Here is a 27,978-nt window from a genome sequence, read left to right as displayed (position 1 = left end):
TGACCATATATAATATAGTATATAGGAATGCCAGAATCAAATTCATAGATAAACTATGAAATTAATTGTTTCAAGAATTCATTAAATTTCAAATATGTCGGATAAATAAGATACAGATACAAAAGTTGGGACTCGCATCCACAGCAACACGAGTGAAGAGCTAGGATAGCAAGGCAAAACGGAGACTAGTTGAATCCCAAAAAATTCCTACTTACAATGAGATTGAAGGTTAACTTCATGAAGATGGAAGCACCACACGAAATGATCAGGAATAAACATTTGGATCAGCAAAAATCAAAACTATGTACAAAACTGCAACATCCAGGCTTGCTGAGATTAAGAACGAGGAGCTGCCATCTGCTGCTTCTTAACTCTCTCATCTTGCTTCACCATACTGCAAAGAAATTAATACAAATTCATGCAATTACAATTCTTTAAAGGTTATAAACAGCTCAATTATCCTCGTTGTAAAACATATAGCCTACACCCTTCTTCAAATAATTCAAGTATTCAACTAGCCGAGTGCAAACAATCAGGGTGGGAAACTGGGGAAGGACTTATGGGAGTGCTGGTTTCTGACAATTCTTTCCCTGCTACCACCAAAGGTCACAGCTATTGGCGCTAAATTGATTGTCTACAATGTTGAGTTCCAAACCAAACAAACTGCGCCTACTTACAAGTTACAACCAAATAAAGTTCGGATTGCTCCTCTACTTATCTAGCCTATTTTAAACAGCCCAACACTGTCCTAGTCTGGCCTTGGAGATGTCATCCCCTAATGTGACATAACTAAACTGTTAATAATGTCCGAGATTTAGTTCCCGCACAGCCGACCAAACTCACAAGCAGTGAGAATCCCACTGAATATTTTGGCCTGCTGAAAATTCTAGGCAATTACTTAAAAGTTTTTGAGAAGAAATAAAACATCCTTGTAAGTCAGTAAGACTACGGAGGGGCAAGTTGGCAACGAACAGTTTAAGAAACTACACACAAACTTTTCATCAAAATGTATTTTATTCAAATACAAAATCGGGCAAAAAACCTTGAGAATCTATATCCAAAAAGTCCAACAAAACGTAATAGAAACACCCTTCCCAGTCCAATTAATCAAATACCTACATTTTTGGTGAAATTTAAAATTATTATATGTTGCTGCCATACTAAAAACTACGAAGAACTCTTTACTTATATTTTAATAGGAAGAAAGCCTAACAAAGCTTACAAGCGGTTGGAGTACACACATTGACCAATTATCATTTGCACATTTGTTTTTATTAAAATAGCTGAAATTTCTTGTCCATTAAATATAATCCCTACAGAGTGCATGTCTTTGATCCAGATCCAGATCCATCATATACCAAAATGCGCAATTTTTTCATTTGAAGATTTCCATGTCATGTATTATGTTGTATACGTGAAGACAACAAAAAGATAACATTTTATACAATAATAGCATAGAGTGTAACTCAACTGTAGGTACCTGATATCATGAGGGGTGATGAACATCCACTGTGACCCATGTGCTAACGCAAAATCAACCAAGGTGTCCAGACTGATTTTCCGGCTAACTGCATCCTGAATAGGCAGGTTAAAAAAATGTAAGAAAATATATGCCATTAGAAGCACCAAAGTGAAAAGGCATTAGCTCCACAAGCTTCTAGTACCATAAACACATCAAATTCATCCATAGCTCGAAAAGGGGATTCAGTCATCTGATGGAGAGCCAATGCAAAACACAACGTCGAGAAAGAACGTTCCCCGCCTGTTTGAGCACACACTAGTTAAAAGCATTAACAAACATGGAAAATTACATAGAATCTTGACAAGGTTCGTTAGATCCTTGATACAATTTTCACCTACATCTATCTCCATGATACCATAACTATTCTAGCATTTACAGGACTTGAGTTGGTCCAGCTTCCATGGTCGCAGAGTAACAAAGATTCCATATTCAAAAGCTTATACATTAAGGAGTAGGATATCAGGGGAATTTGATAAAGAACTTGTGAAGAAAGAACAGAATTAACAATCCAGGTCAAAATTTGATCAGTAATAATGATGAACCTGAAAGTCCTCTGGTATCCTGAACAGTAGTTCTAGATGCATCCTGTGGCATCTTAACCTATCAATTAGTCAAATGAAGAACATGAAATTCTTATCCCAGGGTCAAATCAAATTAATTTAAAAAAAATGTAAAGATTAACATATATAATCACCTCAAGAGAAAGAGTCTTCCTTTCAGAGTCCACAGTTATCTGACCACTTATCCCTTTCTTTCCCAGATTGCTATTAAAACTGGTACCTCCACACCAAAAAAAAAGGTCAACAAACAGCGGAAGCATATTGGATAGTTTACAAAAAGAAATAACAGGGGATTATTATTCGAGGATCAAGAAAATGGGCAAACAGATTGCAAAGTTCTCACTTCCATGTCATTTGGCGCATCATATAAGAAGCATTCTGATTAAACTTGATTTTTCGTGATTCCAAAGCTCTTTGAGCATCCTGCGCAGCAGAATTAACAGTATCTATGTTTCAATCAAGAGTAAAAAAGCCAGAGATCAACAATATCTTGAAGGGCAGTGTATGCTAGACAGTATATTTGTACAGAAAGAACACACTAAAGAAGATAAACACTTGGAATAACATTTGCCATTATAACTAATGGGTCTATGGCATAATCAGCTGGAAGACATTGATGCTTTCAACTAGCTCCACTGTAGTAACAAGGGTAGCTTCAATGCTTCATGTAAGCTAACACAACTTGTAACAAGGTGAAATCAAAGTGTTGTGGGCCCAATGAGGATCGCTCTATAGCTGAAATGTAATAAAGGTAGCACCAGTAGCATATCAAGCATGGGACCACTCAATCCACTCCACCAAGGTAAAGAGTTGGAGGCCCTGAAGGCTTTACTAGGCCTGTTAGGGACCTGATTGGCCCACTATTGAAAAAGTGAATTGTTTGCAAGTAATTGCTGAACCTGTCTACAATTCTACATTTTCATCGGTAAAATCTTGTAAGTGAGCATCAGTTAAAAAACTGAGCAGCATAAAACTATTTTATCATCTAAAAAACAACGCACATGTTTGCTAACGATTATCACATCTCTAAAATGATCAAACAAATCTAATGGCACATCCATTATTTTTAAATTGGGTCTCAAATCATTCATTCTTATCATTTTACAGTTACAAAGTACGCAACCAATCCCGATTCTATTTAGAATCTTAAAATTGTAGGATCTTACAATTCTACCAAAAACATTTTTAGTGTCAACATCTTTATAAGATTTTTTTATGATACTACAATCCAGTTCTACAATGATAAAATCATTCTTATATTATTGTTTATATCCCATGTACGACTAAAAAAAAAAAAAAAACTAATCAATCACAATATTTGAATTTATGAAATCCTATCAATCTAAGCAATTTTAGTATATAGTATATACAACCTCCGTTCTTCAAAAATCTTTACACTTTCAATTATGTTTGATCTCAAAGTTCTTTAAACTATTGTTTTATTCTTATTTTGGCAAACTCCTGTTACTACTTTCCGCCCTTACCCCATAATGTCAACACCTTTCCATTCACTCGCTTTTCCCACCTTTTTTACACTTTCTCTCCCTCTTCCTCTCTGATCCACCTTTGTTTAACACCCTCTCAACACATTCGAACTCTCTCCAATTGCCTAAATATGTGTTCAAAGATCGCAAACAATAACAGTAATAGAAACTTTTGGGAACGGATGAAGTATTTTTTAATAGCTTGATAAGTCAAATGATTATTTTGCAATAATTTACACTTTATAGATGAACAAGTATTACTCCCTTTGTTTTTCTGCTCCACTTTGATATTGAACAAATGTACAATATTTCACATGCCTTACTTTGACCATATTTTTTACTAAAACATACAAACAGATATATGACGTAATGTGTTTTTGAATTTGTCTTAAATGTATATATGCAAAATACCATCTTCTTATAATTTTTATAAAAAGGTAATTAAAGATAGGAAAAAATTGCCATGATTAATCCCAACTTTGACTCATCCGCCAATATTAGTCCCAACTTTAGATTATTTTTTATTAATCCGAACTTTATACCCCGTCCGCTAAAAACACTCGCAACCGGTCAACCAGCCTAATATTACAAGTTACAAGACACGTGCCAACGTATGATTGGCTTAAAAAAAATAAATAAAAAATCAAAAATAAAAATAAATAAACAAAACCACCCATGGCCAGCCCAACCCCCTTCCCCCCTGGAGCGTCGGTCACCGTCCAGACTCCTTCCCCTCCCCCGGTGCCAGCGCTACCCCAACCACCCTCCCCTTTTCCCTTCGATCACCACAAAATCCCAAACCCTAACCCTAACCTTCGATCTCCGACAGCTGCTATGATAAAGGGAGTGGTGTTGGTGGGCGAAATTGGGCTGGTGGTTGTTGCGGTGCGGTGGCTGATTTGCTGCTGTTGTTGGCGGAGTTGCGGGCTGTGTTGAGTGCGTGAAGTGCGGAGTTGCGGTGGTAGGCGTTTGAGATGTGGGGCTGTTGTAGTGGTGAGGGAATCTCCAGCTGGACTGTTGTGGTGGTAATTGGGGGGCTGGTGGCTGTTGAGTTGGGATGCTTTTAGAGGGGAAGGGGAGGGGTTACGGGAGGTTTTAAGGGGAAAGGGGAGGGTGGTCAGGGCAGCACCGGCACCGGGGGAGGGGAAGGGGGTCTGGGCAGCAGCCGACGCTCAAGGGGGTTGGGCTGGCCATGGGTGGCAGCGGGCTGGCTATGGGTGGCTGGGTTAATGGTTTTTGTTTTTTTTAATTATTGATTTTTATCTTTTTTTTTTTACCTATCACATGCTAACATGTGTACACTTCTTCCGTCTCGTAATAGTTAGGACGTTGGGGTGGACACGCAGTTTAAGAAAACTACAAGTAGATCTATTTAAAACATTTGTTTATTGTATAAAAGATTCTCTTTTGTATTTTGATGTTACAAGAAAACAAGTGGGGTGGGAGTGGGGTAGGTGAGGAGAGAGAAAGTGGGAAAATATATTTTTTATTAGTGGTCTCATTCCATATTTAGTAACGTGTCAAGTATTATGAGACCGAAGAAAATGGAAACTGTGTCAAGTATTATGGGACGGAGGGAGTATTAAACTTCAAACAAAAAGAATTACCTACACAACAGGTCATTAATCACCGGTCACTAATCACCGGTCACTTGGGAGTGTTATGAGCGGAAGGAGTATAAAGTTCGAATTAATAAAAAATAATCCAAAGTTGGGATTAATATTGGCGGATGAGGCAAAGTTGGGATTAATCATGACAATTTTTCCTTTTAGATATTATTAATCAAAATTTTGCATCGGCAAACATTTATAGTTAAAGCATAACAACCATGAAAAAAATAAAGGATTTACAATGGTATCATATGTCTATCAATTATGTACAATCTTACAAATTTAGTAATAATATCATATTTATTAGCAAATATGTAGAATCTTACAATTGTACAACTCAATCTTATTTCCTCAATTTTTTTTAGTGTTACACTTACCAATTCCCGCCATTATTTTTAAGTTTTACACTACCTTTTTAGCAAATTACTACATTATGTATTATATCTCTCTCCACTAATGATCATAGTCCCCTCCCAAACTCACTACTAATTTTCCATTATTTCTTCCCCCTCACACATTTCAAATTGTTACCTCCACTATCTTTTTTCTTGGTTTTTTAATACCCCAACTAGCCCCACTTACATCTTATATACTTCCTCCGCCCACAATTATGTGCAACAAAGGAATATTTTATATCTCACAAATAATACCCCTTTGTTGCACATAATTGTGGGCGGAGGAAGTATTAAAGTTCAATACTTAGAAAAAAATGGAGGGAATATGATCGAAGGGCTTGTTTAGTTCACCTTATTTTGCTTATATGATCCAATTGACTGATTTGACCAAACTTTGACTTTATGTGCATGATAATCTATAAAGAAAAAAATATATCAAGTGATGTCTTGTTAGATTCATAATAATGTGTATTATATTAATATGCAGTTTTCATAATTTTTTTCCATTACGAAATTAAAGATATATAGAAAAAAAACCGCACATAAAACGATAAAGTGTGTCATCACTTATTTTTTCCGAAATAAGTAAAAATAAGGTGAACTAAACATGACCAAATTCTAAACAAACTCTATCAATCTAAATTTGAATCTCGATTCCAACAACTTTGAGAGCATCAAAGCACTAACACATCATTGAAGCAACTCTCAAGTTTAATTTAACTATCCTAAAAGTAATACAATTAACTTGATAAGCTAAAACAACTTGTATTATGATGATTTTAATTTAACTATCCTAAAAGTAATACAATTAACTTGATAAGCTAAAACAACTTGTATTATGATGATATGATCATATAAAGAATGTTGTGAACCCAATGTGGCTTGTTTTCCGAGTTCAGTAGAGGTAGCAACCCATTCACCTAAACCAGGGCACAAAGATGAAAGAGAAAGAGGGGAGGGGGTCCCTCAACTCATACTATTATACATTCAAAGGTGATTTCATTTCTCTAGGCAACAGACCATTACCCTCATTAATCAAACCGCATAAACCTTGTTTATTACCAGGCAACCAGATACAGGCCCGTACTAGGCAGGTTTTTTAAATAGTGAAACCAGAAAAAAGAACGGGATCAGATCAGGGAGCATGTGAAAGAAACAACAATATATCTTGAATAAGGGATTATGCAAGATGTTCTTGAAAAAAAAGATATTTGAAAGGGAAAGGGAGCATGTGGCTTTAGTGGTTTATCTAGGTATAAACGCATTTATGCATAGCATAAATATATCTAACTCAAAATATAAAACAAACCGGGTGGCACATCTATCCCACTTTAAGGGACTTGGTATACATATTACCTGTAACTGCTTTCGGAAGTTTTCATAAGTCTTTTGCTTTGTCAAAATCTTACTCTGCTTCTTCTCATACAATTTGCGTAGGTCATCAATGGATTCCGTATATCTGCAAATATTGCACCATTACATTTCAGAACCAGTTGCAGAAACTTTCATAAAAAGAAAATTCCATCCTTACATATCCCTTGCTTGCTCGAGTTTTTCAATCATTCGTTTCAGGTGAGCACTGAGCTGCTCTGGGGTGTCTTCACAGCCTCCCATAGCTTTAACCTTATCCTCTGGGCACATGTAGGAGGCTTTCTCATAACTATCCTGCAAATCATTTTTTGAATAATATGAAACGTTTTAGTTCATCACTACAACATACATTTGTATTACAAAAACCTAGATCTCTAAAACATACATCTATTAGAAAGATGAAGATAGTTCCACCTGACCCAACTCATTGGGCTAGACAGTTTGAAAATGCGCTCAGCTTCAAACCCTGCTGAGGCCAAGCTTCAGCAGAGTAATTTAACAAATTGTTTGACCACTTAACAGTTCAAAAGATATTAAATACTAGACTTGTAAATTTTTTCCTACAATAACAATCCAAAATTCCAAAGCAATAAGAAAAAAGAAAATTAATTGAAGTGAGTATCCAATGAAGGCACAGCATTACAGACACGCATAGAGGCTCACAAACACGTCCAGATAAAATTCACATAATTGCCACATGTATTTGGGGCATGAAACTGGTAGCTAATCGACTCCCACATAGAGGCTCACAAACACGTCCACATATCAGCAACTTCTGGATTTGCATGCCTGGTTTAATATCAATCATTGTGGTTTAATATCACAAATCCCTTGTGACTTGTGGATTTGTATGCCTGGTTTAATAACTATTGCAAGATATCCAAATAAAAAGGTAGTTCTATAGATGCCTGTGACGCACCTAGGAGTCTTCTCCAGATTTTTTACTAGTCAATGTCTACTAATAATCTTTTCCCATGACCTATTCAACACTGCACATAGTGCACAACACCAACTGATAGCACTAAAATCAAAATTTCCTTATTGCTGGAAATCTCACTGAATGTCCATTACTCTCAGTTTCGGAAATAAGGAATACTGACATATCTAGCTAGCATAAGCATCAACTTGATGTTGGAATCAGTCTGCATCAGTAAGAGTATACCTTGCGCTTCTGTTCAAGCTGCTGATACTTTGCTTCTGCTTCTTTAATTTCAGGTAAAATCTTCTCAGCTTGAAGTTTTTCATAATGCCTTTTCTCCTGAGAAAACCACAAAGGTAGTCATGAGTGAACAGAAGAACACTACCTAATTAATATATAAGCTATAAGAAGATAAAAGAAGCCAATGGGAGCTGACAACAGCACAGATTCAAAACATTGGTGACTTGACTTCTAAACAACAAAGATTTGTCATCTTTATTGTAGAAAGAGATTCTTGAAACAGCTTGAAAATAACATATGCAACTGTGGTGGGCTAATGTCTGAATATCACACTCAATTGGTAAAGACAAGTCACCTCCAATAGCATACGGGTAGAACATAAGAGACAGTCCAAGAAAAGCTCTAGAGAATTGCACTAAGGGTAGCCAAAATAGTCACTCAACCCCCAAGTCCCAAAACCAATTACATAGCAGTAAACTTCAAGAAAATTTTGATGATTCCCGTACAAATATACAAGGTTAAAAAAAAATGGATAGAAGGGTAAGATATTAAAGGGTTTTGCCAAAAATAGAATAAGGTGAAAGTACTAAGCACCATAAGAAACAGATGAAAACTCTTTTAGTTAAGAACTTTCAAAAACAAGGGTAGTAGTTGATTTTGGGTTATTCATCCTACCCAAATCTTTTCCATCCTTGAGACTAAGGCCTCAAGCTTAAGGTCGGGCTAGTGAACTAGACACAAAAAATCAGATTCAGTACAGAAACAGATATCCTAAACAAATAAACAGTATTTTAATAATTTAAATTTCCCAGCACTATTTGCTTTGGTGATCCTGCTAATCATACCCCAGCTATGCAGAGAACACACAATTAATAATTCACAAGAGAAAAGCATCGCATAATTTATTTGACACATATATATGTTTCTCTTGTGGAAGCAAAAATAATGATATATTAGTCAAAAAAGATGCATTTGCAATTCAAAACATATGGTATCCTATCTGCTCAGTGTTTTTAGTGCTCTCTCCCCACAGCAAGGCTGCAACTGGTTTTGGTACAACAAGAAACATTTAACATGCTTTAATACCATTCTACAACATCCCGCAAAATTAAGATTTCCCTCTATTCCTGAAAGTTCAACTCACTTTCTATTAAACGTCATTTCAAAAAGTTTCAGCTCAGTTCTACTTAACACCCTACGTTACTAATACTCTTCACTTCACCTCAAGTACCCTTGTCGGACGCTCGACACTCGGACAAGAGTAGGATACTTAGACACTTTATTTTACAAAATAGTTGAATCGGACACTTGGCATGTACATGGGTACCTGAGTCTAAGTAAAATGGTTTTTTTTTTGGAAAATCCCTTTTACTATCTTACCCCTCCTACCCCACACGGCCACACTATTTACACCTTTTTACATACTCTCCCGTACTTTAACCACCTTCTCACACCCACCTTTTTACTCCATCTCTCATTATTTATTAAACTTTTCTTCAACCCACTCGTTTTTTCATGCATTTTTAGAAATAAGAGTGCCAAAAGCGAGTCAAAATTTCGGGAATGGAGAGTATTTAATTTAACAAGATTTAAAATGCATTTCGAGTAACAATAATATACATCACATTTTTAGACAGGCTTCCTTGTTGGACAGCACCTGAATGTAAATTGGATTTCCAATTAGATCTGAACCAGACCCAAAAGAAAATAGTATTCTCTTTCCTAATACCGACCAGATTTAAGGTTTGATATACATAAGCAGGCAATCCATTAAAGTTTAGCTTTCTATACCAAAGCAAAGCCTATGACTACAGGTGGACAAATTGGCAGAAGATGGAGGACATTAGCACATTAGGCTCAAAGTATAACTAACTGCACATTAGTAGAAACCAAAGCATAGACACTTTCTCTGTAAACCCTTTTCATATTTTAATAATCAATACCAATATGCAGTCACAAAATCACAATCACAAGTTCCATGACTTTCCAATTGTCCAACATTCCACATTTTGGAGGATCATAAGATCTTAACCTTACAAGAGAAACGTATCACATAATCCCAAATGATAAAAGACACTGAGATGATGATCCCAACATAAACAACAAGCAAATCAAAATCGTCTTCAACACATGATGGCATCCCCAACATTCATTGATGCAGCAAAAATCCTGAAAAAGCACAATGTACTATATCCAGTTCCCACTTTAAAGGTCAACTAAAACATAAAAGTCTAAGAGCTGAATAGAAAAATCCTTATACAGAATAATAGACTTAGTCAAAACCACCTAAATGATATTGTTGTGGCCTTTTGGGAAAATATACCACTTGCTGGATTCCGGTTTTCTCCTTGCCTTTTTCCTTCATTTACCCTACCTCATTTGATTAATTTTCATTTGTCTTTTTTCCAAATTTTTTTGTTCATCTCACACAATGATAACCAAATTGATTCTTCGAATAAATTCAAAGAAACTTTGGCAATAGCTCAAATATTGTTGAAGGATCATGTTCATTTAAAAAAAAAACTTCAATTAAATTTGCATAACTTTGAGTTGGAAATGGTTGTAACTTGTAAGAGAAACACTTTTTTATGTACAATTCATTTATGATTAACAAAATCATCAGTCTATCCCATGCTTCCTCCCTCCTAATATTCCTCATACTTTGCTTCCCTCTCCTCCAGTCTACCACCATTTCTTTCGGCAAAAATAGCCACCAATACCACCTTGTAGCCCTTCCCCTTCGCTACTCAATCACCACCAAACACTCCATCAATTCAGTCGCACAATACATTCACGGATACACCCAAGTTTGTGGAGAAGAAAAAGATGGACCAAAAGAGTATAAGAAAGTGGAAAAGTGGAAAGAGGAAGCAAATCAAAAGGCTGCATTAGGTTTTCAATTGATATAAATTGCAATCTATACTCTATATAAATCTTAAACTAAATAATCAAGATACAAAGGAAGATGAATTGGTAAAAAGGAGGGAGGAAAAAGGGAATCAAGCGGTACCTTCTTTGCCACAATAAGTGCTTTAAAAGGTAAATTCCCACGACTTTGATTATTAGATAGTTTGATGAAATGTACCTTTTTAAGGTTGCTTTTGACTATTTTTTTCAAAACAGAAAGGTAAAGATAGATATAAATGACAATGAAAGTAACAATATAAATTAACTTCAAGTTCCTTATAAGAAGCAAAGAGTAGATAGATAGTCCACTGCCCAAGCCACACACAAGCACGGCCAAAACTCGCATATTACCTACATAAAAGAAGGGAAAAGAATAAGAGACCAACCCTCTCTAACTCTTCTAGATCCTTGGCAATCGCTTCATATTCTTGAACAGCTTTATCAAGAGCATTGAAGTCCTCCTTTGCAGATTCTGCAATTGTCAACAAGATACAAACAAATAGAAAGGACAGACATCAGTGAACAGCATTAGCCATCATGAGCTCAACATCATCAGTCATCACCATACCAAGCAAGTTCCCTAGAGATGCTTTCAGTTCTCTGACTTTATCTTGTACTTCATTCATCTGCACTTGGACTTTGGCAAGCATGGTTTCCTTTTCTTGTTTTACAGCTTGGGTTCTCTATTAAATATGAAGACAATTAGACAAATCTACATACAAGAATACCATACGACAATCAATAGAGTTTTTGCAGTCATCAGATAAAAGCAAGAGTGGCTAATAAACCATAATTTCTTCACAAAGCTCATCCACAGTAGACATATTATGTCCACTAGCTTCAGCTGCATGTGCGCGCTTGAAATTATCAACAGCAAACGTCTTTTGAGAAAAATTCCGCTCCGCTGATATACGTCTCCTCTAAATCATTTATAAAGAAAATAGAGGGTAAAATCTCAGACACTAACAGCATCCATATACTAAAAAAGTCTGCGAATGTAAAACATCCAGAAAGCCAAATCTTTTCACGTAATTTAGCTGCTGACTTCTATAGTTCAACTCAGTAAATTAGCACTAACTAATAAACTTCTAAAGACACACAGTCCCACATAAATCATAATTGAAGGTCAAAGCTTAGCTCCTTAAGGTTGAAGGCACATAAATTATTGTGCTACTTCGCAACAAAATGAAATCTACACCACAGTAGAGCAAGACATTTAATTTAATGAAAAACTTTCCCAAAAGTACAAACCATCTCATTCTGATAATCTGTTTGACAGTTAAAAAAAAAGCAAATAAAATGTATGATCATGCTGTTGGAATTTAATCGACAATAAGATGATATGTTAAACATTACAAACTATTCTCTAGGTAGAACAAGAGCTTGATCAAATGGGTTCTTTTTAGCTAGTGCAAATGTAACAAGGTACATCATACATTAAAATCTGTAACATTCCCAATCCTCAAACTTATTCCTCCAGCGTTTTATTTGTATTTCTTAGCATTACTCATTTCCAAAAATAACCTACCATAGACCCTCAATGTTTTTATACTTCTACTTTACCAAAATGTTTCTACTTCTAGACTTTTGCTTATGAGTTTTAGCAATATGCAAATTACTAAGTTAGAGATTTCCTGTATCAATAATTTTCATAATTTATTCACTAATGGTATTATCATGGCTATAAAATTACTTCAATTGGAAACATATATTGAGAGAGTTTAAGCAAATACATTAAATTGCGAGTGAGGTAGTAGATTAAAATGCTTCTCCAAAACAAATAAATTGATGGTCGTGGTTATATTACTTGTGAAAGAGATCTCTAGAGACCCTTCTTCTTGACTTCCAGGACGTATTTGCCTTAAGTGACAGTTGCTGGCCATGCCTTTTAAGAATAGCCAATCTATCTTCGTCTCTGTTTTCTCTCCCATCCCATTATCTACCTTTTATTGCTTTACACTGGAGACTTCTTACTAATATGCAGTGCCACAAACCTCTTAAGTTTATTTACAGATTTTTTGCTATTCTCTAGCCTTAACTTTTTAGTTTCTCGATGAAGAGGCTTTGGCTTTTTTCCAACTCTTCTCTTATTACAGTCTACGAATGGCCAGAGAGTTACTTTTCAGCTGGCAGCCTGTCACTTTTTGTATTATTTTGGTCTAACCCGTGTCATTTTTATCTAATTTTAAGGGCTTTAAAAATAAATTTCATACCACGACAAAAAAAGCCTAGCTCCCTGTATCTAGACCCAAGGCACACTGGTGCGTCTAACCAAGTTCTCCACCCTCCATAATTAAAGAGTATTTACAAGTTACAATGATAGTAAGCATATGTAGCATCTACATAAGGTTTAAGGAGCCTCAATAATTATACAATTACTTAAGCCATATGCAAAATATGAATATTTGGTTGTCAAATTTTCAGAATAGCACTCAAGCAAAAAATTGTTTAACACATTGCATGGGATCTAGACACAAATCCACCATGCATGCTAACAGCCTGACAACTTTTCTAGAAGATGATAATCAAGGATTAAAAAAATATTACCTTGATATCTTGCAACTTTTCTTGAAGATCGTGTACTTCCTCCTCCGCAACTCTTTTCAATTGGCGGGCTTTTTGAGATTGTTCATTCATGTACAATGCATCTTTTTCAAGGTCCTTAATTTGATCATCATATGAACTACAAAGCCGTCCAGCTCTATTTCTTTTATTTGGAGGAAGAATGGTTTGGACTGACCCACGAGAAAACCTAAACTCGTGAAATGAAAAAAATCATAATATATCAAAACTACAGTGCAATAGCCATTCAGAGGGAAATAATTAGAATTCGCAACAAATAGCATCTGTTCATCTTGTCCTCCTCGCCTCCTCTTAATTTATGTTGAAAGCACTGTTTTCGCTTGCCCTTCCACCCCAACCCAGGTGGACAAGTGAGGTATTAAGTATAATCTGAATTGAGTATTAATCAACTAGAAGATTAGCACTCTTTGTAACTCATGTACTTAAAGTTATCTAATGAACAATTTCAGAACTATTTCAATTCCCTAGAGAAGGTTTAGCAGGTACTGCATAACAATAAGAAAGGCAAGAAAGAAATACTAAAAGAATCATGTGCAAATAATTCACAAATTTTAGGTTGAAATGATTAATATTTTAATTAAAATGCTTATCTGAAGCATATTTGTGAGTATATATCACACCTATTCTTCATTATTTTTACTTCCAATTAAACATTGATTCTATGATTATGTGGTTTAAGATAGTAGAAGTGTCTAGATGAGCATTGAAGTGTCGAGTAAGGATACCATACCCTTCTCGAAGTGTCATTTGTGCAATATGGCCGTGGAAGACAAAATGAAGAGTCAAAATAACAAAAGTCAGCATTGAACCTCCAAAGACTCATAGAAGGGTACATGACATTATCACCGATGGCCTAGTATATCATCGCTTAATTTCAATCATACCAATTACAGCTTAGAAAGGAGATTGTTAGTCTCACATTTTATAGCCATCAGAAGTGAAAACCTCCTTCAAGTTTGAAACCCTTTCTTCAAAAGCAACAGTTTTGCCCATGTCATAGTCCTTAACAAGAACTTGCCTCTCTGCACCACCCTGAAACAAAAAAGATAAAAACATATAAGAAGACCACTAGATCAGAATCGTTGTTGTACAAATAATAATGCACCCTCTCTTGATTTTTGTAGTTTACACTTCTTAATTAATTTTGTCCATTTTTCTTTTTACCTAGGCCAAATTATTTTATAAAAATCTCACTTACAATAAGGAAGAGAACATAGATTTTTTTAGGTAGAGCCAACTCCAGGAATCAATATTTGCATTTTTTCATCATATTGTCCTTTCCTGACATCCATCAAACCCCAACAACCCACAAGGAAGAGAACAGAGAATTTTATTTTTTTTTTAAAGGTAGAGCCAACTCCAGGTATCACTATTTGCATTTTTTTTTCATCATATTGTCCTTTCCTGACATCCATCAATCACTATAAAAAGAACTCTAGAAAAAGGAGATTTAAAAAAATCCAGGTAAAATGCTAGAGAGTACTTGTGAACATTCAAATTACCTTATCCACCAACACATTTACAACTGTCGCTTTGTCTGAGTGTAAAACAGAAAGGGTAGTAGGGTGTCTTGTTTGAGGAAGTTGGTAGTCTGGAAGGTTGTACCTATATGATAAGCTTGAGTCTATCAACTCCAACCATATGAAAGGACGCTGTCTTGAAAATTTAGGAATTTAGAGCTACCTGGGATGTGAAAAATCATATATGATGATTTGAAGGTGATCATAGTGCACTTGTCGGGCACATTTCCTCAGTAGATGTGAATCTTTGATGTTTGTCACAATGAAAGCATTTAGTAACTTTCCAATTGCATTTTCAACAGCACAAGCCCATAGATCGCCTTGAGTCAATTTCTGCAGAACAAACCATTATTGATTTGACTAAGAGGATAAAATCCCCTGGATATAGTTCCACCCTTTTTATTTCGACTTATATAATCATTGGAGAAATATAGTTAAATGAACAACTGCATGATATACAGTAATATTGATAGCATATGAAGCCTCAAAACACCAATAACACATCAAACCAGATTGGTTTTGAAGTACAGAGGCAACCAAAGCCAAGGAACCACTGAAGGTAAAGAATGGATTGCCACTGATGTCTGTCAGTCTGTGACTTCCAAGCCTGACAACATAACAACACTGAATATAGATTAGAGGGTAATGCTGCACAATACACAGTGAATCTCTCCACCCCTACCCGCTCGCTCTTCAAAATAAATCAATAAAAAACCTTGCAGAGATATTGTCATTAGCCCAGCCTTGACCAAAATGGCTACCTACCGCATTAAATCAGAAAGCCTTGAACGATTACACCTGTTATTGAGCCATATTATGCTAGCAGTTTGCCATTGCTGACTGTTAGAATTGAAAGGGACAAAACACCAGAAGAATTAAGACCATCACATTTACCGTTGCCATTACAACTCCGTCAATACCCTAGTGACTCAGCTTTGCACATATTAAATTATATATTCAAGAGTAGAACTTGCTTATACATCATCAAGTGTTAAACGAGTGTTGTCTATTTGACTCCAATATTTTCAAAAAGAAGATACGAGTAAAAAAAATTCAAAACAAAAAATTAAAAAGATGTATAGAATGGGCAGAGTCAAGGAATTAGGCATTGTTATGTTTTTCTTACCAGATGGACACCAATAGGACCAATGGGTGGACTTTGAAAGTCATTACAGCGTGACTCTATTATGCGCAGAAGCTGAATCACCTTTTCACCACCGAAAGCAGTAACCTGGAACAAAGATAGCATATACATAGAGAAGCTTTTAATTAGGCATCCAAATAAGCATGGATGAAAATCAAACTACATTACTCTCCAGTAAATCATCTAGTCATCTATTCATCTTAATATAACTTACAAGATATACGCCTGAAAGCTACCCATTTAAAGCAAAGAACAAGGTAGAATATATAGCTGGATTTATCTTAATAACCTTATTAGTTTGATTTTGCCGAAGCTCATAAATTTGGGAATTGAAATCACGCAGCTTTCGTTCATGTTCATCAACCTAGCAACAAAGAAAAAAGTTACTATATGTAACCAAGAACCTCCACTTAACAGATTATATCTTAGACGAAAAAATAAAAAAAATAAAAAATAAAAAAAACCATCATAAAAAGCACCAAGGACATGTGCATCATCCAAAAAAGCAGGAGTCCTCCGAAGAAACCTATATTCCTTTGCATATTACAACAAATGATTATTAACACATCTTCTACAGAATTCCAGCAAAATTTAAGGGCCATATATATACTTCATTCAGGCACTATTTTTTGTTTTTGTTTTTGTTTTTTTCCCCTGCTTATTCAACCACTTTGAATTCTAACCCAACTTTATTTCCACATTATCTTTGAGATTGCATATTAGAACAGCACAAGACCTCATATATTTGAAGGCCTAAGAGAGATAAAGAAGCTCTGCTATATTTATTTTAGTAAAACAATTCTACAATTTTTTCACCAAATACCCCTAAAATTTGACAGAACACCCCTACGCTTTCAAACGATCAATTTTGAAAAATTGTGCGTGGTCTTACAAGGGTAAACTCTTCCTTAACTAAAATCCTCCGATTCAGCTGAAAATTTCTGACAAACCCAAAATAAGCCTTTCCCCACTCTTTAATTCATCCAATTCTTGAATCTTCAACACTTCAACTTGAAAATTATTGGTAATAATGACATTAAGTCTGTTCTATTTGATAATACAAAATAAAAATAAAAAATAAAAAAAAAAAAGCAAAAAGGAACTATATTAAAAAAAAATGAAGGCGCATAAGTTTTATAAATTTGATCCAAAAGAACAATATAACCTGTTCCCTTATCTTTCTTATATCTTCAGTTCTTGCATCCAAACTTTCTGACAAAGCTGTCTCATCTTCCTTCAGCCTAAACCATAATCCACAGCCAAATTTAAATAATGTAACTCAGCATATACTCCTTTTGTCACACAAAGAATGTACATGCATAATTTTCATTAAGTTTAAGATACATTAGGACTAATCTTTCTAGATGTGCTATATAAATAAATGCCCATCACCGTATATTCATCAAGGAAAGTGAATCATGTAACGCGTTAATCTCATTATTTTCATACAATCAGCATAAAGAGTGTTATAGTACAGAATAAAAGGAATTGAAACAAAATAAAGCTAATTATTGGTATAAACAAATAAATACCAAGCAGAGGAGCCAGAAAAGCAACCTCGTCAACAATGCATTAGCAGACTTTACTTCATCTTGGAGTTCTTTCAGTTTCTCCTGAACCCTAGATTCTTCAGCCTGAGGCAGATAAAATAAATAAATAAATAAATAACACTAATAAAAATAAAGCTCATATCACATTACTAATCTAAGTCACAGCACATCCCTCTATATTCTGCAGTTTAGCTAGCAAGCAAGCACGGCAAAGAACCATGTATCTTTGGCAATATGCCAATATACCATGCCATCAATAGTTGTAAACCTTGTAATGATAAAGCCTTTATGCAACTAGTATTTCCAATCACCATCAATGACAGAAATCACCTACCATCAAAGTTGGTTTTTATTTGCCTACATGGGAATAATAAGTTTCAAAAAGGCAACTATTGAGGCGGGGTCAAAAAAAGTGATCTAAACCTAACGAGAAAGTTAAGAAAAGAATATTAAAAAACACACGATTGGCATAGTGAAGATTTGTTCATTACAGTTCAACATAGAACATCCAAATCTTCAAGCAATAGTCAGTGAATGCAAGTCATTGAAGGCACTAACCCACAGCAACTGCTGCTACGCATATTACAAGTGTGAAGTATGCCAAAGGCCCAAACCCAAACATAAGTACTCCGTAAGTCATCACCGATCAAAATGTTAATGCCCCAATATATTATGATATACTAATTGGTGATTATCAATCAATCAAAGCCTTAATCCCATAAGTGGGTAATTGGTGATTATAGTATTATTTATTTTAGAGAATAATTATACTCCCTCCGCCAGCTATTATCTGCAACATTTACTAAAAATAGGTGCTCTCTATTATTTGCAACAATTTTTTTTATTTCCTCTTTTGGTAAATTTTTACCAGTAAAATGTCAACTTCACCCTTACTTAAAATTTTTAACTTTGTTTACAATTTGTTAATTACATGGACTTACCAACTAATCCACCACCTTACCCCAGCCACCTTCGCCGCCCCTACCACCAGACGAGCCCAGAGCACCAGCACCACCGCAATTCGTGGTCGCGCAATCCCCAAATCTGGGTTTCGTGGCTTTGGTGGTGGGTTTCGTGGGTTTGGTAGTGGTTTCGGGGGGTTTCATGGTGGGTTTTGTGGGTTTGGTTTGTGGGGTGGTGGGTTTTGGTGGTGGTTTTGGGGGGTTTCGTGGGTTTGGTTTGTGGGGTGGTGGGTTTTGGTGGTGGTTTGGGGGGGTTTTGTGGGTTTGGTTTGTGGGGTGGTGGGTTTTGGTGGTGGTTTCGGTGGTTTCGTGGTGGGTTTCGTGGGTTTGGTTTGTGGGGTGGTGAGTTTTGGTGGTGGTTTCGGTGGTTCGTGGGGTGGTGCGGTGGTTCGTGGGTTGGGTGTTGGTGGTTCGTGGGGTGGTTGTTCTCCATTCATTAATTGTGTGTTTTATTTTAGTTTAGTTTAATTATCCCTTCTCTCTCTTCTTACTTTTCAATAATCTTGTTTAAGAAGTTTTGCCTAGGAGTCCGTATTTTACTCCTTTGTTGCAGATAATCCCGGGCGGAGGGAGTAGTAAATTGTAGAAAGCTGCATTACTAATTATATATGAACATGTGCATAAAATAAGTTTAGTAACTTCATAAGAAGTCCAACCATAACTGTTTTAAGGTATAATTTAAATTCTGGCGATTATGGGTTAGTAAATGGTATAATGTGTAGTATATAGAGCTGAAGTTTGTAACTAAGAGCATTTATTAAATTAAAATTAGTAAAATGATAAATACTACTCCCTCCGTTCCTGAAAGTTCGACTCACTTTGCATTTGCGCGGTCTCCAATGAACATCTTTGACCAAGAATATCTTCGGCTATGTATAACTGAAAAATATAAAAAGTTGATATTTGAAAAATTTATGATAAGGGGAATCTAATAAGATCCCTCATGCTAATTTAAATCTATTGTATAAATCATAACATGTGGTCAAAGTTATTTTATTTTGACCACGTGAATAGTAAGTGAGTCGAATTTTCAGGAACGGAGGAACGGAGGCAGTATAAAGGACAGGTTGAGAATAACTAAGCACTAATTAAACCAATCTATTCTAAGCATCTTATGTCAAAAGTCTCATATTAATACCATTTTAGAAAGAAAAAAAAAATTAATGCTTATATGCAGGCTGCATAAAGCGATACCCTTTTATTTAATGACCCTATTAATCCAGATTCAAATTCCCATTATTTTACCAAGGCCAACTTCAAAAAAATTTGACCTTTAAAGTCTAAAAGGTTGCACCCCATATTCTAAGATGTACTAAGCATTTTCTTGATGTTCAAACTAATACATAATAAGAGAAAACCGGTCAATGTTCACCCTAGAGACGATGAGGAAAAAAAAAGGTAAAAGAACAAAAAAGAATCAAGGGAGTATCATATTGCTACTGACCTAGTGTTATAAAGTATGATTTACAATAATAATAACATTAATATTATTTAAGTTACAATTACAAATACAGCAACAATAATATACCAATTTATTATTTCCAGGTAGTACAAGTCATTCTTATATTGCTTATAATATGAATAATATAATTACTGACTTAACAATAGTAGATACAAAGAAAAATGAAATAGGTTGCCAATGTGTAGTAAGTGGTAACTGGTTTCACAGGAATCAAACAAGCAGCTGGTTCTTTAAGAAAAAGCATTTTGCTTCTAAGATATTGACTTTTATTTTTATCCAACAATAAAAACTTTTATACAGTGAGACGAACCCATTTGTTTCAGCAGACTCCTGAGGAATCAAGATATTTAAATACAATTTAGGATATACAGTGAAATCAGTCTGATGACATATACATATTACCTACATTCCCAAAAGTTTTTTTAGTGATATTGTTGACGCACAACTTAAGGCAATTGGAGATAGAGTGTGTTGATGCAGTGAATAAGCATAAGAAAAATAAGGATAAAAGCAAGAGAGTGTATAAGGTGGGTAGTGTAAAAAAAAGGATGAAAAGGTAAGAGATGGTGAGTGGAAAGGCGTAAATATTGTGGAGTAATGGGTAAGGTAGTACATGAAGTTTGCCAAAAACAAAATAAAGAAAAAGTGTAAAAAAAACTTTCAAGAACACCCTAAAACCAAAACTGTGAAGAACTTTCATAAACAGAAGTTGTAATATACCAAAAAAAAAATAAAAAAAAATAAATAAATAATTCATATAGGAGTATCTGGATATAGATCAAGTACCTGAGTGTTACGCATATTTTGCTCTTGTATATTTTGAACTTGCTGCTCTAGGGACTCCACACGCTTCGTCATCTTCTGGACATCAGAGATTTTTTGATCGTATTCATGCATTAATTCCATCCTAGATTTCGCTGCCTAAAGATTCACCAATTAGCATACAGACAATCCAATCAAATGTTAGCATATTCAACTGGCATAACTAGTGGAAACAGAAAACAAATCTGAAACAAGATGGAGAGACATAGATAATATTCCCTCAAAATAGATGGTCATGTTCCCAAAAAAGCCCTTTCCTCACTTTGCTTTTCAAATCAAAAAATTGACCATTGATTTACGGTGTGTGTGTGAGTAAGGGGAAGCAATCCATGATGCCCAGCATGATACACACTGCTATATTCACCTTTGACAAGATTTGTATTTTTAATACTGATTATAAGAAATGCCAACAGTCGTAATTTGACCTCAAAAAATAAAGTGGGTGATATAGTAGAAAAGGAGTAAAAACTACAACTGTAAACCCTAAGATGCACGTCTACTACTTAATCTACAATTACATACTCAGGATATGTAGCCATAATAATAGTCTGAAGTACAAGACTGTTCAGATAACACTGGATTAAAATAATAAAAAAAAATATCCCTATGGAAAATATTAAAAAGTCTTCAAACTACAAAGCTCCAGTCGTAACATTATTAAAACTTAATTGATGTGACTTAATTCTTAAGACCACAAGCACCCACCCTGGATCCTAGACCATGTTTAAATTTTGTTAAGGATGATGAATTCTACTGTATATATGCTAAGGAAGACAGCTCTAAAGTCTAGTCAGTAGTGCCACAAGCATTAATCTATATGTAAAAAAAAGCTAATGATACAACTTCATTCCTTCGCATCTTCATAAATAATTCCCTACCTTTAGATAATATCGAGCAAAGGTGATAAACGGTTTTATAAAAAATACAAAATTAAAAACAAAGATAAAAAACTGAAACCCTGAATCGACCAAACAAGGCTTCTCCAAGTCTGGTAGTAGGAGACTAATTAATTGTGAAGAAAAAAAAAATCACAATTACAAAGCATAAATTATCTCTTAAGGTCTACCAACCATTTCAGTGACCAAAGCTCTTCTCTTGTGTTAATGCTTTGCAAAAAAAAAAGCCATTTACTCATTGGTTCAAGATAATTTGTACTCATTACTCCCTTGATTGAAACCCCAAAGCTGTCTTGACAGAACACTCTCCTATTTATGTACAAGTAGGAAGAAATTACATACCATGGATAGATTATCCTTCAACTCATCCTGCAATCTATTCACCTCTGATGTTTTTTGCGCCAATCGCTCATGACGAATTTTCATATCTGTATAGCTTTTTTTCAAGTCTTCAATCTTCTCCTGCAATAGTTGTCTCAAGTATTTAACTGTAGGTAACAGACATATGTCATCTATTTCTCTTCAGCAAGTGAACAAAGATCATAGACAAACAACAACAAATCCCTAGTCCCAAAATGTTGGGTTCACTAACATAAATCGTCCTAAGGAACCACTTGATTGAATAAAGATAAGGAAAAAAAGTGTGTAAAATGAGAAATAAATAATAGTATACAAACAAAATTTAAGTTTTAAGAGAGTGGCAAGTCTTTTCCACAATTCGAACCAACTTTCCACGTCTTCTTTCGTCTCATCAATTAACACAATATCATGCAAACATCATGCACCATGGTATATCATCTTGAATTGAACTCGTCAATTAATCCATGACTATGACAAATTGAAAAGGCCTAAATGTAGAACCTTGATGAACTCCAATTGTAACACACTTACGCTAGCTCCCTAGTACATGTCCTTAATGATGTCAATATATTACCACGAAATGCCTTTTCTAGTTAAGGCCCACCAAAGTATCTCCCTTGGTACCTTATCTTAGGCCTTCTCTAAATCAATAAAAAATCAAATATTAATCCTTCTTATCCCGAAAAATCTATATTAACTGTTTCATAAGACGGATTGCCTCCATATTCAATCTTCCAAGCATTAAGTCAAATTGGTATTCCGAGATAATTTTCCCTATCCATTTTGCAATCACTCGTTCCCTAAGTTTCATAGTATGACTTAATTGTTTGATCCCTTGATAGTTGGCACAATCTTGGACATCGCCTGCTTTCTTATACAAATGTATTAAAGTATTTTTTTCCTCCACTTTAAATGTGTCTTATTACTTCCTCAAATTTTGTTGAAAAATGTTGTCAACCATTCAATTCCTCTATTTCTCAAATATCTCCAAACTTCAATAGGAATGCCATCAAGCTCAACTGCTTTCTTCAATCCCATCTTTTTAATGTCATTTTGACTTCAAATAAATCCACATTAAAACAAAATTAAAAACAAACAAAAAAAAAACAAAAAAAAAACAAACAAAAAAAAAGGTACAAACATTAGCAAATTGAAGACAATCAATTTAAGTACTTTTCACTTATTGAGGTCTCACACGTAGTTTTCAAATAAACCAAATAGAGGAAAACACTCCAAACCTAATCAGCAAGCTGGAAAACATGCCCATGCCTAAACACTTTCATGGCATTACTAGTTTACAATGAAAACAGCTCCATCATATGTTGTCCATGTAGTTGACATATAATGGTTTGCTTTCCAGGGAAAATATAAAAAGTTCTTCAACCAGTTTTAATAATGTTTCATAGTCAAAATTAGGAATTTCAAATTAATCCAGTACTGTTTGAATAACATGTTTAACTGTTCCTTGCTTTGTGACTTTTAGGCCACTACCAGGTAGGAGCTTATAAATTATGATATCCGTGTAAGTTATCTGTTGATCTCATGTATTTGTGGAAATTTCAGCTAATAGTCAGTACAACTCATTGATTGATATTAATTTGGAAACAACAAAGTCAAATAACTTAGTATGACCATTTTTTCACAATTAAAGTAAAGGACACTTTATTCAGAATATGTCATTTGAAATCACAGCTAAGACCAATAATTTAATTATCATGAAATAAAAGAAAGATGTGACTTAGACTTACAAGTCTTTGATCAATTTCTGCTTGGCAGGTAGGAATTAGCAATTTCCGTTTTTCAACTAGTGCCCTTTGCTTCAATAATTCCTTGTCTACATCATAGACCCAAGACCAAGCCAGCTTATACTTCATTAGTTTTACTCTATCTGATAATTCTTCAACACGCTCAGTGTTTTTAATCTTTGCTTGCAATTCATTGAGTTCCCTGACAACAGGCTCAATGGATCTCTCCAATTCTTGGACTAACTCATCAGCAGTTTCCAGAGCTTGTTCAATTGCTTTCAATAGATCATCAACTTGCTGAAGAAGAGTTGCCTTGAAAAAAAACTAGAAAATTGTTCGAGTATAAATGAAGGCCCTTGACAACTATACTTTCCAAGTAAATGATTAATTAGAAACACAAGCAACCATTGGCCACAAACAAGATAAAGCAGATATAAATGGCATATCATTATCCACAAACACCTTAGAACAAAAACTGAACCCCAACAATTAACTTCTCGATGTATGCTCTTACCTTGAACTTGTCTTTCGCACTTCCGGACTGTAAAAATTCCCTACTTTTGTCTTGAGTCATAATTACACATGGATTCTCAACATCTATCTGTAAAAATTAAAACAAATTACAAATATTTTGCAGTTCATTATATACCAATATTACAGGTGACATAAGAAAGAACAAACTCACGTTAAAATGTTCCACAAGTTCCCGAAGCTCTTCCTTCTTGTTAGAAACCCTCCTGCCTGTCCACAACAATGAAAATGTAAGTATCAGCAAGGTTAATAGCAATAACAGTACAATTTTAAAAGGATGTTAAAAAAACTTATCTTGAATAAAAAATAATATTATAAATCGTTCCTCGAGCAAAAACAAAAAGTAAAGTTGTTTGTGCTTGTTGATCATCATATACATATAACTCACTATAGTTTTAAAATATAATTTAAAGAACTATGAGGAGTAAAACGTATGAGACACAGCCACAAACAGGAGCAACATAAAGACTGATGATCTAGTAAAGCAAGAACTTTAAGCCCCTTTGGCTGTAAAGTACTCCATAGTTTCTATGTGAAACATAAGGCACGCCAACTGACCAACCTAGTTCAAAATATCATGGCAATTGGCATGCGAAATGCAATATAATATATTGATGATGTAATATATTGATAAATACATGCTATAACTTGCTCCCATCCCCGCCCCACACTTCACTACTACTGATTTCGGATATACGTGTGGTTCACTTATCAATATTACTCATAAGATAATTCCTTCAGAAGACTTAATGAAGCTTAAGTACGAACCTTGGTGATCCTTTAGGACAAGTGTACTAGATGATTCAGTGATCCTGCGCTCAATAATTATGCATTCACGATAAGATTCTACTTTAAAGGCATCCATTCCTTCATTCTTTAGTACCACCTGCACCAAAGCATAGCTGCCCGAAAGACAATAACCGCGCTTAAGGTTGCCGTAAACTTGATCACATACACATACAATTTCTAAACTTAACACATTGTAGCATCCAATTGAAATTATACATAAAGAGAAGAAAAAAGAAAGAAAGTAAACCTGCAACCAGTCTTAATAAAATCTTTCAAAGTTGAAGCTCGATTAGTGGCCTTAGCTCGAGACCCGAAAGCAACACATAATGCAGTTAAAATCGCACTTTTTCCACCTACAAATCATACAAAATTTTCGTTTTGCACCAAAAAAAATCACATAATCAAAATTCTCCTCAAATTAGGGCAAAAATTAACGAACTAGAATTGAAAATTGAGGTGAGAAAGAGACTTACTGCCATTTTGTCCGGTGATAAAGTTCACAAAATCACCGAATTCGATCTCTAAATTGCTGTGGCACATGAAATTCTCCAGTTTAATTCGGCGAATTGTGCCGGCGGTGATTGAACGGTGAGGTTGAGTGTTTAAATTATCAGAATCTTCCATTTCTTCAGTGCTGGAATTGAACTAGCGATTACGAACCCTAGAAATTGGGGATTTCAAGGGTTTTGAAAAGAAAATGAAATTTTGAGAGGAAAAAAAGGGTTTTTATGTAGTGTGGCCCTTTTGGCGGGAAAATACACTCGGCTTGTAACGCTTGTTCTGGAATTCTTGTATGCGGTTAGCCCTTAGTTTTACCACCGTTCTACATTATGGGGAGTACCTGAGTATGACGGTTGTTGACCAATTGACTTGTATATACTCCGTAAATGGACTCCGTTTTATTTGAGTATATTATACGAAGTACTTCGTATATGTCAATGTAAAAATTTGATTAGTGATAGTAATTCATCATCAAGTATAATAAATTATGAAGTACTCCCTTCGTTTTTAAATCATTGCTCTTCTTTTCTTTTTCGGCCGTTTTTAGATATTTATTCTATTTTTTTATTTGAAAAGTTTTTACAATATTTAATTTATTTCTCTTACCTAGTGAACCCAACATAAATCATATTTTATTAATTTCATATTCTCTCTCCTCTAATTTTCTCCACTAATTTTGCTTTTTACAATTTTTTTATTCTTCCACCTACCCCACTACCTCCATATTTTATTACTTTTTCCAAATTATCCTAAAACTCTGCGCATGGAGAAATGGAGCAAGTATTTAAAAACGGAAGGAGTAAAAGTTTAGAAATTGAAACAATTCTAACAAAGTAACAAGTATCTACACTTTTGTTTTTAATTATCTATAGTAATAAATAAACTGAATGGGGGTTTTGGGTGATAAATTTTACACTCTCAAAATACCCCTTTTATCTTTAATTTTCTATAAAAAAAATTAAAAAATAAAAAAATAAAAAAAATAACCTATCATTAGTTAAAAAAAATATAACTACCATTTAGAAAAAAAAAAAAAAAAAAAAAAAAAAAAAAAAAAAAGAAGAAGAAAAAAAACCTACTGTTTTTTTAGGAAAATCATATCCTACTATTAACCTGACTTCATCAATTTATAAATCCACTAATATTTTATTTTTATATTTGAATAAGGTAGATAATATTTTAGGAAAAAAAAGGAGAATTGAGCCATGCATATAGATTTATTATATTGCAGATGAAATTTGCGTGTGTCTCACAGCTATAACTATTGTGCGTTTAATGCTAACTGGAGTATAGTGTTGACACTTGACATTGCAAAAAACTAAAAGGGTACTTGATGAAAGAAATAAATCTATTAAATAGTAACAATATTCCCTCCGTCTTATAATAAATTATGTAAACATTGACCAATTTTATTCATTAAGTACATACACAAAACATGGTCATGTGGATGAATTATTATATTCGTCTCAAACTCTCAATTAACTATATTGGCAGGGAACTTAAAGATCATGTAAATATTATACTTCCTTCGTCACTTAATGTTTGACCCTTTTGAACAAATTTTAAATGATATAAGAAAATAAAAGATAAAGTAGTAAAAGTACATTGAAAAAATAAATTTACCTAGGGTTGCAAAAAGTAAATAGAGAAAGTAATAAAAGTATATGGAAAAGCAAAATTTACATGGAGAAGCTAACTTTGCACAATTTTTTTTTTTCAAATTAGAAGGTACTCCGTATTTTAATGCAAATGAAATGATCATTTTCGGTCTATATTTTGGCCAAATGGGTCAAAGGTTAAGGGATAGTCGGACAAAGGGAGTATTTTTCTATTAACAAGGCATGCAAATATTTATTGGACGAAGGGAGTATTCAGGTTACAGGGATAGGCACTTTGGGGGTGCAGATTCCCTTACCCCTCCACTCTCAAGGGCCTATTCCTCTAACCCGAAATGGATTGACTTGTGAAAGGTTCCGACTTGATAAGACCCTCTTCTCCTTAGTCCTTACCTTTATAAAAAATGAGTTGGAGTTAAGTAGTAGAGATAACGTTTGCTCTTAAGTTTGAAGACGTGATGAGAATTGAGAAAATGATTATTTACTTAC

At 34.5% G+C, this 27,978-nt stretch overlaps 1 protein-coding gene across 1 annotated transcript; it reads right to left on the bottom strand.

Moving 5' to 3' along the window:
* Positions 1 to 28: 28 nt before the first annotated feature.
* LOC110718212 (structural maintenance of chromosomes protein 6B-like) lies at positions 29 to 26,148 on the bottom strand. Its single transcript, XM_021897021.1, has 28 exons — positions 25,846 to 26,148; positions 25,620 to 25,725; positions 25,352 to 25,485; positions 24,738 to 24,793; positions 24,567 to 24,653; positions 24,056 to 24,376; positions 22,290 to 22,409; positions 21,016 to 21,150; positions 17,813 to 17,889; positions 17,421 to 17,496; positions 16,545 to 16,619; positions 16,238 to 16,342; positions 15,275 to 15,444; positions 15,094 to 15,196; positions 14,511 to 14,623; positions 13,556 to 13,760; positions 11,797 to 11,928; positions 11,577 to 11,691; positions 11,395 to 11,480; positions 8,105 to 8,200; positions 7,103 to 7,236; positions 6,928 to 7,030; positions 2,426 to 2,505; positions 2,217 to 2,295; positions 2,065 to 2,122; positions 1,665 to 1,762; positions 1,481 to 1,575; positions 29 to 394 (listed from the first exon to the last, which is right to left on the bottom strand). Exons 1-28 carry the CDS (start codon positions 25,994 to 25,996, stop codon positions 337 to 339), a joined length of 3,168 nt encoding a protein of 1,055 aa, XP_021752713.1. The 5' UTR covers positions 25,997 to 26,148; the 3' UTR covers positions 29 to 336.
* Positions 26,149 to 27,978: the final 1,830 nt, after the last annotated feature.

Source organism: Chenopodium quinoa, unplaced genomic scaffold (assembly GCF_001683475.1).
Source record: "Chenopodium quinoa cultivar QQ74 unplaced genomic scaffold, ASM168347v1, whole genome shotgun sequence".
NCBI classification, from domain to species: domain Eukaryota; kingdom Viridiplantae; phylum Streptophyta; class Magnoliopsida; order Caryophyllales; family Amaranthaceae; genus Chenopodium; species Chenopodium quinoa.
This window is presented reverse-complemented; position numbering and strand designations above follow the sequence as displayed.